Source organism: Anas platyrhynchos, chromosome 4 (genome assembly GCF_047663525.1).
Source record: "Anas platyrhynchos isolate ZD024472 breed Pekin duck chromosome 4, IASCAAS_PekinDuck_T2T, whole genome shotgun sequence".
Taxonomy (NCBI): Eukaryota; Metazoa; Chordata; class Aves; order Anseriformes; family Anatidae; genus Anas; species Anas platyrhynchos.
Genome location: NC_092590.1, coordinates 46,341,445 through 46,359,087, shown reverse-complemented (window position 1 = coordinate 46,359,087; position 17,643 = coordinate 46,341,445). Strand labels below are relative to the sequence as shown.

The following is a 17,643-nucleotide window of genomic DNA, read 5'->3' as shown; positions in this document are numbered from 1 at the left end:
TGGTGCAGAGCGAGCTGGAGGGATGCAGGCGGGCAGGGAGCTGCTGGCCTCCGAGGGGGGACGTGGCCAGGAGGCCAGCCTTGCAAAAGGCACAGCAATCCCAATACAACACTTCTCTGCAGTTTGCTGTACGTTTTCTCAAGGTGCTCCATCATATTACACGTGCATTGCTGCTGTCTGCACCTCTTCCCAGCTCCCCGCTGGGTGCTACACGGGCTTTGGGAGGCAGCAGGAGAGCTGTGCCTGTGCTGTCCTGCCTGCGGGCTGTCTGGCTTTGGGGAGGACCCGACCGTTCTCACGAGCGTGCCGCGGTGCCGCGTTAGTCACAGCGCTGTGGTTACTGACGGCTCCCCAGCTCTAGACCGGGGAGGTACAGGAAGCACGGTGGAGGACGTGACCCAGCACGAGACGGCGAAAGGGCACGTTCAGTCCCTGACACCGAAGCCATCCCAGATGCTTACTAGGTCAGTGTCACAGTGGGTGCTTCTAGCCCCAGGGTGATTCAGGCAGTATCTGCTGAGCCCAAGCTCCGCATAGCTCACGTGTCACGGTGCTTCCCGCTCGTCTCTCTGAGCTGCAGCCCAAGAGAAGAAGGGGCTGGGAGGCCTGTTCTGTGACAGAACTGCACAGCAGACGGAGTATCAGAGAGTGCAGCGTGTGTCCATCTGCCTGAGGTGGAGCAAGGTGGTCACAGCTGGCTCAGCTTCAGCCTGCCCGGTGTGTTGGCTCCACAGCAGCCACCTGCATGTCTCCACAGGCATCGCTCAGGTCCCCACCAAGGCTTGTCGTTGCGGATATGCCACTAGACCCACGCTGACTCCACGTGCTTGTAAAGCCTCTGCTCACTTTCCTTGGTGCTGCCGGAACCTAAAACTCAGCAGCCCTATCCAAAAGCAGCCAAGGGGCTTGGCATCACACTGACTAAGCCACATGTTGGTGATTCCCAGCCAAAAGCACAAAAACTGGGTTTGGGCCTCTCCAGGCCTAGAGAGCTGTACGGCTTCACTTGCTTTACCCACTCCTGAATGTGCTGGCTCTGCTCAGGGACTTCTGCAGTGCCTCTGCACTTGCAGCAGGGCATATGGATTGGGCACCCACACACACCTGAGAGTTGATGGTACTTGCTGTTCAAGAATGAAAGCCTCAGTGTCTTGCTCAGACTTCCAACTTGGGCATCATGTTTGACAGGGACAGCACTGAATCCAGAGAATGCTTAAATCTGGATGTGTTTATTCAGTAACACAAAGATTTTATTCACAGAATGAAACCTTTCTTCTCATGTATCTGCCATTGCAGGATTCTTCTTGGCTTTCCCTCAGTCATTGTGTGCTGCTGCAAAGACAATTTTCCAAGCCTACCCCTCTGCTTAAATAACTTCTGTGACATCTCACTGCTCCGTGGCACTCAATGCAAGTACAATAAATGTCTGCTCAGCCAAGGCTGGCCGTGATGCAGCCTCCTTAGCATCTCCCACTCACTCTCAGTATGTTCCCTTCTGCCTCTTGCTAATCTGTGTTTCGAGGCTCTACCACTTTCTTGTTACACGTTTAAAGTATGTGTTTTTTGACATTTCCAAAGCACCCCAATTTCAGAGATTTCCCAGAGGCGTTGGAAAACTCTTAAGAATATGAGAAGGAGGTTAGTGTTCTTGGATTTCTGGCCAGCGCTGCCCTGTGTGTACTGTTCGTGATCAGTTGTTTGCCGCTGAGGGTGAAGGCTTTCTAGGGCATGGGGCTCTTCTGTTCTGCTTGGATAGTCCCTAAAATCTCACATGCAGATAACAAATGGTGGTAGTTGCTAGGAACTTGGTGAGTGTTATCGAGCAACATCTACAGAAGTCGATGTAATGTTTTTGAAGAGATGGTGCCTCGAACGAGACAATTTCTTAGTGGAAACTGCTGAAATAAGTGTCAAACGATTTCATTTTTGTCAAAGACTTATGCCACCTTTTGAACTATGAGAGTTTCAGGATGGCAACTATGCCACAAAAAATACTGTCCTAGACTCCTTTTTCCATTAAATACATAGATTCAGTTTCTATCAGTGTTTCAGTCTTTAAAAACAGATTATTTTCTAGTTTACAAGGAATTCATCTGCCACCTTTACGTTTTCAGGGGGCATTCGAAAGATTCATCCTAAACTTTTGAACATAAGGACAGCTCACATCCTAAGTCACTTGTGTGCAGCCTTTCCATCTTGTTAAAGGAAATTCACCCCAGGAACACAGCCACAGGCCTTCAGCAATATCCTCGATGGTAGCTACGAAGTACCTGCAAAAGAAACCTGCTGTCGTGGGTATTAAATGTTGGGTATTAAACATTTTGCCTCACAGGGGGTGTGACGAGCCCAAGGAAGGGGGAGCCCGTGGTGTGACCAGCTTGTCCCGAGGTGGCTGCCTCCTCCCCAGCCAGGCCGATGGCACAGCTGGCCCTGCGGTGCCCCCTCTGAAGAAGAAGTTGGTGTTGTGATCCGGTGCTGAACCATCCTGTGGTGACCCGGGTAGGGCGAAGTGCACCTCCTTTGGCACGGCTCACAGAGGCAGGCTCTCTTGGCTGCCCGTGGTCACAGCACTTGGTCTAGTCCAAGAATGCTTGCCGAGATGGAGCTGGGAAGGGGTGGTTTATTTTTCCCTTTGGGATGGAGCTGTTTTCCTCTGCCTGGGCTTTCCTGTTTTGTGCAATGTGAGCATGAAAAAATGTAACAGGGCATGGGTGCCAGGAAAGGTTTTTCTCTCCTTTGTTTACTTCATGGTACTCGCTTCCTGGGCTTCCTAGGAAAAATACAAGCAGTCAAACAGAGCAGGAAGGCAGTGCTGGAGGTGCAGGGGCAGCAGCTTTGTGCTGGAGGAAAAGGAGAAGCCCCTGCTGAGCTCTTAAGCCATCGGAGACTTTGTGGGACAGCTTGTGCTGCAGAGGGCTAACGGGGCTGTTTAATTGTGCTCCTAAGGCAATCCCTGCTGCTGCTGCCAGCTCTGCTGCCACCTGTGGGCACCAGCACAGCTTTGGGGATGCCAGGTCTCCTCTTGTCAGCGTTGCAGGAGCAGCTTCTCAAAGGAGCTCCTGTCTGCAGCAATCACCCAGACAGCCAGGCAAACCCATGTCAGTCTGCCCATGTGTTTCCTTTCCAAAGAGCAATACTTAGCCTTAGACCGGAGAGCCAGGCTCTGGCTGCCTGACCCAGGATGCTTGCGGTCTGCTCAGAGCAGCGGCACTCTAAATGTGAGCTTGGGAAGCGCCGTGAGGAACTTGGAGAAGGAAATAACACCGATCCCTGAGCATCATCCTCGTGTGCCCTCCCAGCAGTACGTGTGTGGAGCCACTGTCTAAAGCAGCGTTGGCAGCGTTCAGCTGGGATCGGGTCACCCTGGCTGACTGCACCCACCTCTTCCATCTTCTGCTCCCGGGGAGTGGCTGAGAGGTGAGCCAAGACGGGTGGGAGATAAGATGAGAGGAGTATTTCTGGAGACCTCCACGGCAGCATGGCAAGGCTTGACCTCGGTAAGACCTTGCACCCGAAGGTGAAAGCATGGGGGGACGGGCAAGGGCTGGGTGCGCCCTGCCCCTCACAAAAGAGCAGAGGAAGAGGTTGGGGTGGGACAGGAGAGGCCACTTCCCGCGGGCCACAGCAGATCCCTGTGTGGGGACCTGCCCCAGCTCCCACCGACGGCCCCTTGTGCCCCAAGACCTGGGCTGCCGGCAACGAGGCCCTCGGGCGCTGGCCCCACGCCCGCGGGCACGGCCCACACCACAATCTGCCCTTTGTTTCTGGCGCCGACGCATCCAAAGGCCGTAGCTGCGTTTCCTACACCCACTGGGAGGATGTGGGATTTTCCTGGCTGCGAAATGCAGCCGCGAGGAGCTCTGCAGGCTGGGCCAGTGACTCAGCCGCTGGCGATGGAGCCGGGGCAGTACAGACGGGCTCTCGCCTCCTCGTGCGCCAGCAGCCCGCGCCTCGGCGCCTCTGAAATTCTTCATCCTCTTGTTTTCCGTCCTGCTCTTAATTTTGCCACCCAGGAGGTGAATAAATTAATCTCGCCAGCAAGATGCACTCTAATCGCTTTGGAGAAACAAACACATGATTTTTATTTTAAAAATATTTCATTCCTTTCATCATAGTCATTTCTGCAGAAACACAGTCAGAAATTGCTGTGTAGGAGTATGGATTTCTGGTAACAAGGCCACCTACACAAATCCACCGCAGGAAATAGGAAGCCCATACCTAAAGCCTTCATTGTCTAGGGCCCAGTTTTGCAGAAGTGCTACGCACCTCTCCGTCCTGTTGAAGGCAATGGGAATTGGTGATGCTCAGCCCTTAGCAGGAGGTGGTCAGGATTGAACCGTCCTAGAGCTTGACTTAGTGAGTCATAGTACTGCATGGCACTTGACAGTCAGGAGAATTCTGAATATTCACGCAAAAATCCCCACGTAATAAATAATATCCTGTTTAATACGTGTGTTACATCTTGTTTTGCTACTAGGAAGAACGAGAATACTCGCGTCTTCCCATCACGCTTCTCAAAGTTGCTATATTTCTGGGAAAAGCTCCTCTAATTTTGATACCTAAGCGTTTTCGTATTTTCTCTTGGATTTGTAACATTACTATTTTTAATAATGTAAGCAAATAGCGAAATTGCTTTCTGCATGAGGATCCCAAGCATTTACTCCCCCGTGTAGTGACCTACTTTACCAGGATTCAACAACGAATATTTATTTGTTTTGCAGCGTGAGCAGAAATAATACTTAGGACCATTGGCCGGTTTGTTAAATACTTTGGACCCTGATACAAAACAGAAAGCTGAGAAGTTGCCAGGTAAGGGATACGTTGACCAAATTCTGTTCTCAACTCCAAGTGCTTTTCTGCTCCCAGAAAATAATTGCACCGATTTCAGAAAACGTTACTTACAGAAGCATACATCTGCTGTAGACAGACCATGCATCCACTGGCATATTTCAATTTTTCTTCTCATCTTGAAAAAAAAATCCTGGTTTGTTTCTGCAGAATGCACCTTTAGGTCTACCGGTAACAGCTTGGACTACGAGAACTGAAAAAGTTACTGAAAAATCTTTTTTTGTTGTGTTCATTTGGCAGTGTCATACACAAAGCTGGTTTCTATTTGCCTGTGTAACTAATTAGCCATCAAGAACTGAGTAATTGACAGTTTTGGAAATTGGTCACGGGTAGAAACACCCTAAAAAGTTGTGGATTTTAATGCGGGACTACCAATCCTGCATACTTGAACTTGCAGAAAAAGTCATCAGAAATCTGAAACAATGAACTAAAAATGAACTTAAAACAACAACAACAACAACAACAACAACAAAAAGATGTTGGTTTTGGTGGATAGCTTTTTAAGATGGAAAGAGTGGTTCTTCATGATCCACTTTTTTAGACTTCATCTATACCTGGGCTTCATTTATTTTTATTATCTGCAGGGGGGAGGGCAAAGAAACAAAATGTTTGGTAAATTTATGCACCTCCCTTTCCAAAATGAGCTACTCTGCAGCCATCGTCTTTGACCTCGCATAGCTGACTACATGGCGCATGGTACACAAAGCATTCAAAAGGTGTGTGGAAACCACACTTCTGTGGATTTCACCTTTGTCTGATCATGGCACAAGCTATCTAAAGAGGAAACATCTGGACCCGTCAGCTTTCTTTTTTATAAAATGGAGAACACAGATTTTGAGAATCTGAAATTGAGATGATCTGATATGACATTTAAAGTCTGTAAATGTGGCTTGTTCCTAGTGAAATACCTTCTTGTGTTTATAAATCAAACCTGCAATGTTTGCAATCGTTTTTTCCTTGATGTTTAGATCTTTCATGGTTCTCATTTGTACGTCTGAAAGAATTTACAAGAAAGCATACATCTGTTTTCTCTTTGTGGAGGAAATTGAGTAGAGGCAGGTAAAGAAGAAACCGTAATAGGAAAGACCTTCATACAGTAGTGTGAACTTCATACAATGGCCTGGATTTGTAAATTCTGCTAGTTTTATTTGAGCTAAGCTATATTTTTAGGCAGAGTGCTCTAAAATAATTTGACAAGCTGGCTAGGTTAGCCATTTTATATGTCTCCTATGGAAACCTATTTTAAAATTTATTTAATGTTGAGGGAAGCAGGGGAGGGTTGTGCTTCTTCTAGTGAGATTTCTGCCAGAAGCAATCAAACTTCCAAAGGGAATACAGCGGCCTGGAGAAGAAGAGCCAGCTCGCTGGGACTGCACCAGCTTGCTGCAGACCCCGAAGCCAGTAGTGGGACTTGCCATGTACCTGCAGCTGGCTCACGTGGCAAGTCCTTTTCCCATCTGGGAGACCTGCGTGCTGCTGTGCTCATGCTACAGGCAGATGTTGCCTTTGCCTGTACTGTAGGGACTTGTTTGCCACAGCTAGCTATTGAAAAAGCTTGATGAGTCTCTCTGCGATGCCTGGCAGCACAGTTCTGCCTTGGGGGCTTTAACTGTGTCACTGGAGTGGCAATATCCTTCCTACCCTTGCCTCAACTTTGTCCGTGGACTTAACCCTCTGGGTTTTCACCCCAGGAAAGTAAGGGCTAGATTTCTGTTCTGTCATAACTCCACAGTGTACAGACCCTATCCTATATGGGACTAAAATATTACAGCAAATCCGCCCTCTTTCCGAAGGACACCTGTAAATCTACGCTTGCATTTGTACTTTCTGCATATCAAAAGTACGTGGAACTCGACTAGTGGCAAGATGGTGAGATGTGCATACATGCATACAGCATGCACGTCCAAGCACGAGCATCAAACACTGGGGGAGTAAATGCAGGTGAAGCTTATGGTTGTTCTATGGTTGTGCCAAGCGTCTTTCATGCTTGCAACTCAGGTTGGACAATTTTGCTTTGTTCTTATTCACAGCATCAAATCTCACCAGCAAAAAGCGGCTGAAGCAATTTCAAGTTTGTGTTGGTGGCAGCCAGACCTCCAAAGAAGTTGACAGCTACGGTTTTAGGTCTCCAGCTCTATGCCAGTGCACCCCTAAAATTATCAAAGAGCAGAGGTCGAAGAAGGGCAGAGGCTTTTAAAGGTAGGTGCCCCAGTCCCTACCATTTGTGACCAGGTCTGAACTGCTCAGGCACATTGTGCTGACTGGATGGGAGTGCGTTTCCTATTAGCCAGCCCTGCTGGGCTCCTGACTCAGCAGGGAGATGTGGCTTAAGGCCTTCTGCCTGCCTGTGCTGCTTAAGGGATCAGGCACATATAAATCAGGTTTTGGATAGTCAGACTTCTCAGGCTCTCTGTCTTGCACCAGCCCTAACTCCATGTCCTTTCCTGATGGGGCCCCCATCTTTGTGCAGCAGTAGATAAGTACGAGCTCTTATGCCCCAGATATTCTGAGCAGCCTTTAATTTAAGGCAGATGTCCATCTGCCTTGCTTATGAGCTCTGGCCAGGCAGTTTCCTGAAGACTTATTTCTTGGGTCACTCTCCACCCCCAGAAGGCCACTGAGATAAGACACATTCATCCCAGCGTAGACATTCTTTTAAAGGTCAACACACTCACCTTGGGGCAAGAGTCGAATTCTCTAATCCTTGTTCCTGTTGACTCGAAGCAAAACTCTCATTCCAGCTTTCCTGTGTCCCAAGAGGGGCCCACAAGCATCCCACAAAGGATCTGTCTCTGTCTCTGTGCTTGAAGTGGTTCCATTTGAGAGCAATATTCCCCAAAAGAGAAAATGAGCTTACAGAGTAGTGGGCAGGGCACTCGGGGGGACTGTGTGAAAGGCAAGTTCAGTTCCCTGCTCCCCTAAGAGCACGTCTGTAACTATTGATACAGAGTGGGAGTTTCAGAAAGTGTGGTTTGGGGGTTTAGCTCTGAACAAGCAGCTAATAATTACAGTATTTTGTATTGCACTTGTGTGAAAAGTGTTGTGTTCTTTTTAAAAAAGAAAAAAGTATCCAACCACATATTTCAAGCCCCAGCTGGATGGTGTTTGTTAGCCTACTTTTGATCGTCATTAAAAGCCACAGAGGAGGGAAATCAGCATCACTCATCTTAGATGTTAGTAACTGGATGCCCTCTAGCGAGACTGTGTCACGCTCTCAGATCTCTGATCTTTACTTCCTTGGGGAGAAATGAAAGACTTGTGCGTCTTTCCTTAAAGCAACAACGCAGGAGCACATTCTGGAGGTGAGCAGCGTGTGCAATGCCCAGAAAATCAGAAATGAAATGAGACTTGTACGCCTGCTCAGCAGAGACCTTCCCCGTGCCTTTGGGCTGACGTGAAGGGGGCTCGTGGCCCCCTGTTTGCGGGGGTGATTGGGACAGGGCCGTGCCCAGGCTCTGAGCACACAGGGTGTTTGTGTCACTTTCCACTGGTCACTCACGGGTATGCTATCGATAGCTGTACGTGGATGGCAGAAAGGAGATTTTTCCGGAATTCTTCTCATAGGAATGCCTTCCTCACGTGTCACGGATTTGACATTTGCTAGGCTGAGCAGGCTGCTTGGTCCCTGCTGCAGGAGGGATGTGCGAGCCCTGTGTGCTGCTCAGCGTGCTGCAGGATGGCTGCACAACTCCCGAAACTCTCTGATTATTTCCTCTCTCTGCCCGAGTGCTGTAAACTGCATCGGGTGGCTGTGGCTGGCTGCTGTCAGCACACGTAACTAAGATTTGAAAGAAAACTTGTGCTTTGAAGCCTCTTAGGAGCATTATTTTTTCTCATTTTCATTTTTTGTCTGGGTAGGGAAATAAAAATAACTTTCAAACAAATTGTAGCAGGGAGAGTAAGCTCTGAGTGAGCAGGAGGGCTGATAGCAATGATACTGGCATGTGGTCTCAACACTCCTGATTTGGCTTTGGCATTGCTATTTTGGGAGAATGAATATCTCTGAAAATATGCACCACCCAAAGCCTTCGTTGGGCCAGTAGGCTTGCAAAGACTGCAAAAAGCACCAAGCAGCGAATGGAATGAATTTAAGGCTTAGAGTAATGTGAGTTCAGTTCACAGAAAGATTTAACCCATGTCAGAAAAATCTCTTCTGACAGCGTTTCCGTGCTGCGTGTGGTGATGGTGAATTCTGGCCCAGAACACTTTCCACTGCCTGAGTCTTTCTCAAACTCTGCTCACCGTGCCCAGGGGTGCTGAAAAGCAAATGTACCACGTCAGCGTGTGATGTGGATCAGCTCCGTGAGGAGGTTCCCAGGGAACGGGCTCTTCAGATACGTGGTGTGACCCCGCCGGGCAGTCTGTGGGCCACGAGAGTTGTTCTGCAAAACTGTAGATGGCAAATGCTTTGGCATCAGGTGTCTCATCGATGTGGTGATATTTCGGCTCCCGCTGTAACTGTTGGTAGGGCTCTTGGCATGTGAAAGTACACCAGGGTTTTCTGTTCTTACTTTCCCCCACCCCCTTTTAAATACCAAGATTACCTAAAAAGAAGCGATCGGTTTTTCGTTAGAAATGGGCTCTGTGTTTGTTCATCCAAACCCAAATGTGTGCCTAGCGATGTGAGCGATAGCACCCGCTTCCAGGTAACTCCGTGGGCACCTCCAGCAACCTCAGGTTGCTCCTCGAGCCTCTGCAGGCAGCTGTGCCTGCCTGGCGTGCTGCTTTCCATGTGTTTGACACAGGTGCAACGGGAAGCAGTTCCTTCCTTGCACTGCCTTCAAGAAGGTGAGAAAGCACGGCAGTCCAGTGCCTGAAGTTGCCAGCTCAGATTAATTAAAACATCCTTGCAAATTAGACTGTCACCTTGCGTTTTGGTTTTGTCTGGTTTCCCAAAGCCAACTGAAAATATCACAAGTTTCTGTGGGGCAGAGAGATAATGAAGAATTCCAAGTTGCCCAGGGGAGCTAGCAGTAAAGATTAATTTAAAATTGCCATATTTTGCAATGTTGTTTGTAAGTAAATTATTTTTTCTTTGAACTACTTTGTATTTTCTGAAAAATGCAGTGCATTTTTATTTAGACATTTTTCATTGGAAGTGATTTGCAACGTTATCTCCCCAGAAGCTACCATCCCGAAGTGCTTTGATATTGAGATGCTAGCCGATACAAACTGCGGTTCCGCTTTCCTTTTCGTGCAGCATCCGACCAGCGTGAGCGCTCAAACTGCGAGCCCAGCCTCCCTGACGTGGCAGGAGGGAGAGTCCCAGCTGGAAATACGCGCTGCAGCCATCCACCTGAGGGGACCCTGCGCAGGCAGGTAGGAGCCTGGGAGCCCGGCCTCCCCGTCACCACCAAGGGGAAAAGGGGCACAAGGAACGGGGTTCACGGCTGCCTGCCTCTGGTCAGGCCTGGAGCCAGCCCCGCTGCAGCAGGTGCCGCTCTCTGCACCCACAGACGGCTGCTCTCAGCTTCAGGTGCCTCGAGGGATGGGTCCCGTCATGCAGATCACTGCTTTCCCTCCTCTTCAGTGCTTTAGTGCAAAGGAAGTGAATCCAAGTCTCCTAAAAGCGCCCCAGCTTTCATGTTAGGCTTATTTTTTAGCAATGAGTGAATGGGAAGGGTAGGAGAGGGGTGCAAGTAATCCATCTCCTCTAGAGACATGGCTTGATTTAGGGTAAGTTACTTGAGCAGTCACTAGAACAGAGCCAGGAAAAACATCTGCTTGGGTATGTTCCCAACTCATCCAGCCGAGCGCCTCCAGCCCAGCAAAAGGGTGAGTTACTGCATGTGCAGTTCAGTTCCCCACAAAAGCCGAACCCGGAGCTCAGCCAGGCTCCTTTTCCTCCACCACGTATAGAGTTGTAAACAAATACACTTCTGAAGGTGTGGGAAGGATCTGCAGTGACACTAAAAATCATTTGCAGAGAACCACAGCACGGCTGTAGGCTGCTGTCCGCATTGCTGTTAGTTCTCCTCCTGCGTGTCTGGTGGCTGAAGGGGGGACAAGATCTCCCTCGCCATACCGCAGACTGAAGCAGCGTGAGGCACTTGTTCTGTTACGTTACCACATGCAAGCTCTGCACTAATTGAGGCACCTTCCAACATTCCAGACTCGAGAGATTAATGTGCAAGCCAGAAATAAAATTTCCTCCTCAGTAGGTATGACTGCATGTCTTTTTCCTCCCTTCAGAAGAAAAGTAACAGGATTAGAACAGGAAGGGAGCCGTGACATGCATCATAGGTAGGTAAGCAACAGTCATCAATCTCTTCCTGTGGTGGTGTTGAAAGTACAGTCACTCTAATAGGCACTGGGATTCCCCATAATCAACTAGAACTTCAAGTTTCCCTTTCTGGTGATAACGGGTTAGTACTAGAAACTTTTAATCAGCGTAGTGGAAGAGGGAGAAGGATTATGTGATAGACAGTTGCACCTAGGAATTTCTCTCTTAGAAAGAGAAGATAAAGCAAAAACGTACCTGGTAAAACTGCTTAGTGCTTCAAAGTTATTTTTGAAAAAATTTAATTTTCATTGTGAACACACAACATCATTAACTTGCAAAACAGTTTTATTTCACACTATACAAAGTTAACAGACATTTAAAAAAGCGTACAGTTACATCTACTGCCACCGAGCATGTTAATTAGGGGACTTCACAGATAGATTTCTGGTGGTTTATAGGGCCCTATGCAATCCCTGTTCCCCCACACATTTAAGCCTACTCCTGTATAGGTTAGAGAGGGTTTGCTCAGAGAGCGTAGTTCAGAGCACAAAACTCAGAGGACTTGGACAGAATGTGCCAGCTCCGCATCTGTATGCCAGGAAGAAATGTAAATGAACACTTCCCCTTTCCACTGCTGAAACTAATTCTCCCCCTGCTGGGCCCTTACAGAAGCAGCTGTAACAGGGAGCCAGTCCAGGAGCTGTCTCTTCCTTCCTCCTACAGAGTTCTCTAGAGACAAACCTTGCTAGTGGCTGTGAAGCATCTGGAGCTGTTTGGAGGAAAGAGGGAGCTTAGCCCATACTGGTGGAACTCTGTCCTTTCCCTCTTCCCACTGAACGCTTTCCTGGCATTTTGCTACCTAGTTGCCACTGTGAGCAGGAACAAACTCTCCAAACAGCTTTTAGAGAGAGAGGTGGCTTAGGGTTAGAGGATTTCCTTGCAGTTTTGAAGCTGATTGTCTAATCAGGACCCAAGGATAAACCCTCCTTGCAGGAGCGCATGATTAGATGTTACGTTGTGTGTCACTGCCATGTTGTCAGCATGGATGCTAAGTCCAGGAGTGAGAGCATATACAAAAAATACTCAAGAAAATGAAAATACTCCTTAAAATTAATTAAAAATAGTGACATCTGAAAAGAATTTGGATTGCATGGCTCTAAATATCTTCCCCGTTTCACAGCTGTCTTGGGTGAGCTCTTTTTTCACTTCAGATGCCAATCCTCCCTGCCACTTGACTGTAAATAGCTTGGAAGAGAATTTACCACAGCGTGCCCTAGAACTGAGCATTCAATAACCTTTGATACTGCAACCAGGTGAGACTCAATTAAACCAGGCTTCAGATGACTGGATGATGGAATAGTTAAACAAAAGAACTTCCTTCAGAGCAGCATGCCATCAGAAGGTGAACTAAAACTGGTTGCCTACATTTGCTTGTCTTGAGGTCCAAAACCAAATCGCCATGAGAATAGTGTTTCATACAGAAATAAATATGCAATTGATTTCAGAGTCTTTTACGGAAAGCAACAAAAGGACAGAAATACCACAAGATAACCTAAAAGCCTTAAAAGGAATAAAAATACTGTGCTTGTACTTTCATTCTTTAAGGTGTTATAAACTAATCTCTTTATTATATAGCCTTAGGAAAGTCAGACTTGGTGTTTTCCAGCCACAGTGGTAACCTTCACATCTCAGGCAAGATGTTGTTCACTTTTTCAGTTAAATAGTTAGGACACAGCGTTTTTTATCCAAGATGGCATCACTGACATCCTCAGCTGGGGGCCAGGGCTAAAGGGACCTTACCTGGCAGGTTCAGTTCATCCTTCCTTTTCATTTCTGCAGTACCTCACTTGAACAGTTCTTTTGGGTACTGAAGCCCCCCTTCCCCAATTAACTTTGCTGAAAAAGAAGAATGAGCCAAAATTCTGTCGTTTCAGACTTGGCATATAATATGCAGGGGAGACAAACCCATTTTTAAGTCTTTTCCAGGTTATCTTTTAGAGCAGCCGTAAAGCAAGGCAACAAATACTAATATAAGCTCGTTTTCTTCATGATTCTTAAAAATTCTTGCTCGCTCACTTCTCCATCTCCATCTCGATCAGCTTCGTCGATCATTTCCTACAAAACATATTGTACACCTGGTCAGGCACCGGGCTTGACTCTAAACAAAAATCTTTTTGTTACAAAACAAATCAGAAGTACTTCATACAAAACTGTAACTATGTATTTGATTATTCCACACATTTCTAACCTCTCAGCTCTTTTCATATAGGCATGAATTTCCCACAACGATTGGTTCATTCCTAGTAGAAAACCTCTGGCAAGTCAGACTTTACCTGAAGTTCTTCATCTGTTAAGTTTTCTCCCAGCTCCTTGGCAACCCTTTTCAAGTTTTTGAATGAAATCTTTCCTGTGCCATCATCATCAAATAACCTGAAAGCTTTCAAGATTTCTTCCTTTGAATCCTTTTCACTCTAAAATGAAAGTACAACATATATTAATTAAACACCTGCTATTAATGTATCCCTTTATGGTATTTTTTTATTCCAAGATTTTTTTTAACAATTCCTACCATTTTTTGTGTCATCATAGCCAAAAAGTCTTCGAAGTCAATGGTGCCACTTCCTTCTTTGTCAATATCTGCTATCATTTTCTTAATTTCTTCTTTCTTTGGCTCAAAGCCTAAGGCACGCATCGCAACCTGTGCCAAAAAGCAATTCTGTTAGGAGGCCACCAAAATTCTAGTGGCAGCAGCTGCATTAAAGCTCTTTTAATTTCTTCTTCCAAAACTGTAATGACAGCTCACTGCAAGGAAGACCTTCTGACAGCTCTCGCTTGTTTCATCTTTCTAATTACTAATAGTGTAGGTTTGAAGTTTGTGAGACTCCAGATTTATTTTGTCTTTGGATCTATGTGGAACACGGATCTATTTCTGAAACTAAGGGAAACTTTTGGTCACATTTACGTAAAAGCTCCAGCTACATTTCTGAACTACAGATTGATTTTCAGCCTAGCTCCTAAAAGGGACATCAAGGGGGAGGATCAGGGATGTGATTTCATTCCATCTGAAATTTAGGGCAGAATGCCTATTAGTTTTGATTACATGTGGTTAACTTGGGCAATCCAGTACCCGGATAGAAGAAAACCAGATGTATAGTTCCTGGCACTTTTGGCTACGTGGGGAGGCAATTGACAATATTCCATAAATTTCTCAGCTTCAGCAAATCAAAGGGTGAGTGTTGTGCTAGTCAAGGAAAAAGAAAGGCTTTCTGAGGCTTACACAACACAAGCAAAATACTACTGTACGAACAGGTAGTGCTTAATCTTAATGTTGTTCAAAACCAAGCTCTGTAACAATGACTTAAGTACTGATAAAATGCTTAGTCATTTCCTAATCCTGGTTCACCACAGAACTTGAGGAAGATTTGACCTGTGAATGTTCATTGTTCCTATATGATCTAGTGGAAATACATGGCAGGGCAGAAATTTTCTTGCTGAACACTCTTCTAGTGGAAAGTGCCAACTCACCAAGAATTTCACATGCTCAGATATTAAAAGCTACTTAGTCAACTGTCTACGTGTTAGAGAAGCCTGCCTGCTCTGTATTGCATACAGATCTTGCTTAGGGTAACTGTGAAATACACCCCAAATTTGGCCATGAGAGCAAGCCGTGACTGTTGTTCAAACACCAAAGCCATTTCAGAATAAAGGAGGTTAGGGCTGGGCACACAGAAAACACAGCTACAATTGTGTGACCAACGATACTTCCATCCAAGGAAAAGCAGTGAGAGAACCTTGAGTTCTTTCACGTCGATGCTGCCGGATCCATCGGTATCGAACAAGTCGAAAGCCTCTCTGATCTCCTGCTTTTGCTCTTCTGTAAGTTCGGGTTTCAGGCCACTTTTCTTCCGCTGGGTCGTGCCTAAGCCAGGTTTCCTGTAGTTGGATGCCTTCAGGAAGAGGAGAGAGCGAGCAACTGAGAAAATTCACAGCGCAGCTACTGCGTAAGGAGCGATAGCGAAGCTGTAGGGAACTGAGAGGTGTTCTTTAGGGCAGCTGGCAGGCTGCGGCTGGGTGCGTTTCCCTGGATGATTCTAGAAGGAACCCGAGCTGGGGGCTGCGTGAGGAGGGGGGGAGCGCCCGGGCTGCGCGTTTTAAACCGCGATCGCCGCTCACGGCTCGGACCCGGCTCACAGGTGCCCGCCCTGGGACTGCCTAAGGCCCCCCGCACCCCCTGCCCGTGCCTTAGCCCTGTCAGGGCCGGCTGCAGCCCGCCCCGCCCGTGTAACGGCCGCAGGGTTTAACGGTTTTAACGGTCGTAACGGGGCCGCCCCGCCCGCCCCCCGGCGCTCACCATCTGCCCGCCGCCGCCGCTTCCCAACGCCGGGCGGAAGAGGCTTCGGCGCCGCCACGAGCAACCACCAATGAGCGAGCCGGGGCGCGCCGGGGACCCGCCCCTTTCCCCGGCCCGGACCAATGGGGAGCTCGGAGGGCTCGTGAGGTCAGCGCGAAGGCGGGGTGCGCGGCAGGGAAATGGCGGCCGGGCCCGTCACCTGGCAACGGCGGCGGCGGCTCATGGCGGCGGGGGGGGGCGCCCCCTGCTCCTGGCCGAGCTCTGCCGTCTGACCCCAAACCCGCTCCCCCCGCTCGTTATCCGTCCCCTCACGCGGGGTGGAGAAAGGTAAGAGGGCGGGGGACGGCGGGGAGGGACAGAAGCGGAGTTTGGGGTCCGGTGGTTCCTGCAGCAGGTCGGGCTGTGGCGGGAGGGTACCCAGGTAGCGAGCGTAAAGCTGAGTGGGGGAAATAGCACTGGGTCCCAGGACACGAACCGCAAAGATTGTGCAGGCAGTGACATAAAAACATCATTTCTGTCAGCACGTGCCCTGCCGTCGTCTGTTCTGCCCTTGGTCCGTTTGGTTTGGGTTTATGTAGCTATGGGGGTACAGCCTGGCAGCCCAAACAGCGACAGTTCTGCAGTATGAACGTAAAGGTGAAAGGCAGAGGCACGTGCTTCAACTACGATTTCTGAAATTTTGGGTAAGTGACTTGTAGTTGGCTGCGTCGAGGTTTGGTGGCAGCACATGGCTTTGATGGAAGGAGCTGCACTAACACTGCCCTGGCTCCACGCGCACGGAGATCACGACGCCCTACAGGTACGGCAGCAGCTCGTGGGGCTGAGCCCAGCCCGTGTTCGGAACTGGTCGGAGAGCATGAAGCTCGCTGTGCTGGAAAATGGAAAAGCCCTTCCCAAATGTCCTTCCGTGTCTCCCATCAAAGCAGGGGCATGGCCTGTCCACATAGTTACTGTATCTATTTCCCAAATTTTACAAAGAGAACCACAAATTGGTTATCTAATCTTTCTGTCAAAGCAAGCACACTCCAAGAAGCAATCATCAGTAGTTGAGAACTTTTTGAATTCTGAAGCAGTGATGTCAAAACCTACTGTCTTAGTACATTCTTAAAAGAAGTCAGCTGGAATGTAGGGGAAACACGTTTCATTATCAGATTCTGTGGGCCAATGATCTTTTTTGTTCGTTGCAACACAAACTAGCCGTGGCATTAAGCTAAGGTTCATTAAGAAAAAACAGGCTTTCAAAAAAAAGTATTACTGGAAGTACTGATACGGATACATGGCATGCCTAGACTCTAGTCACAAGAGACTGCCAAGAAAAATTTCCAGAAAATCCTTAAGCATGTTGGATGAAGGTTTTCAGTTGTACACTCCCAGTACAGCTTCAAAGTCAAAAGTACTGATTAGAGATAACTTAAAAAAAATAAAATTTCTTGATTAATGGTTGTTTTGGTACTTGAAGATACTTCTAGTAACTAAAGGGTTTTTTTTGTTTTGTTTTGTTTTGTTTTTTTTGTCAATTCAGGCTACACTAGAACTTTGGGTCTATTAACACACGATGGTTATTTCTGACTGCCCACTTTACTTTTTAAATTCCTGCTTTGGCTTCATTTGAGTTAGTATTTGGTTGGCCTTTCACGAAGTGGGGTAGCAAAAGAGGTTTTGAATTGACAACAGTTCTACAAAGGAGATGAAATATTATTTGAATCTGAACATAAAAGGTGTAAGAGCTATGCCTTTTTAATTCTTTGTGTGTGTACTTCTTTCATTAAAAATAAAAAAGTGCTTTAGTTTAATCCATGTGGTCTGCCACAGGAGTGTGGTATGGAGAGTATTTCAAGGGAGAGAAGAGGTATTTTTGGCATGTTAAAACCAAGTAATACGCCAAAACCTAGAAGTCTTGGCAGTTTGCTTTGTGAGGTATAAAGAGATGGCCTTCCTTTTCATGCATATTAAATGGAGTATTTATGTATGTTAAATGGAATAAATAGAATTTGGAATAAAATGAATTTGTTGGAATAAAGTAAGTTTTTTATATTTGTCCAGATTTGGAGGGTAAATTCAGTGGTATTGCTATTGGTACCAAGACGCATCTGCGCAGAGCGTTTGGTTTTGCGTGCAGTTGTCCATTCTGCCCAAGGGAACTGTTGCCCTAAGGAAGACAGCTGAAATTCCAGATAGCAAGTCACGAGAGAAATGGTAGTTCTGTAAGATCTGGGCTGCT

The 17,643-nt window shown here is 47.3% G+C and overlaps 2 protein-coding genes across 36 annotated transcripts in view; one reads left to right on the top strand and one right to left on the bottom strand.

The window, feature by feature from the left end:
- The window catches only part of BBS12 (Bardet-Biedl syndrome 12), a 143,215-nt gene that overhangs the window by 95,455 nt on the left and 30,117 nt on the right, over nt 1-17,643 (top strand). For 24 of the 35 annotated variants that reach the window (XM_072037464.1, XM_038178605.2, XM_038178588.2 and 21 more), the window contains exon 1: nt 15,121-15,749. In XM_072037464.1, the coding sequence (XP_071893565.1) occupies nt 15,493-15,749 (257 nt within the window). In that variant the 5' untranslated portion in view covers nt 15,121-15,492. Of the gene's footprint in view, nt 1-3,376; nt 3,498-4,721; nt 4,810-6,878; nt 7,048-9,096; nt 9,267-10,048; nt 10,168-15,120; nt 15,750-15,770; nt 16,222-17,643 lie in introns of those variants that run through there. The other 11 variants (XM_072037469.1, XM_072037466.1, XM_072037467.1 and 8 more) reach the window with 5 other exon arrangements.
- LOC101797893 (uncharacterized) lies at nt 11,399-15,574 on the bottom strand. Its single transcript, XM_027456858.3, has 5 exons — nt 15,423-15,574; nt 14,863-15,018; nt 13,641-13,769; nt 13,405-13,542; nt 11,399-13,186 (listed from the first exon to the last, which is right to left on the bottom strand). The coding sequence occupies exons 1-5, from the start codon at nt 15,423-15,425 to the stop codon at nt 13,097-13,099; spliced, it is 516 nt and encodes a 171-aa protein (XP_027312659.1). The 5' UTR covers nt 15,426-15,574; the 3' UTR covers nt 11,399-13,096.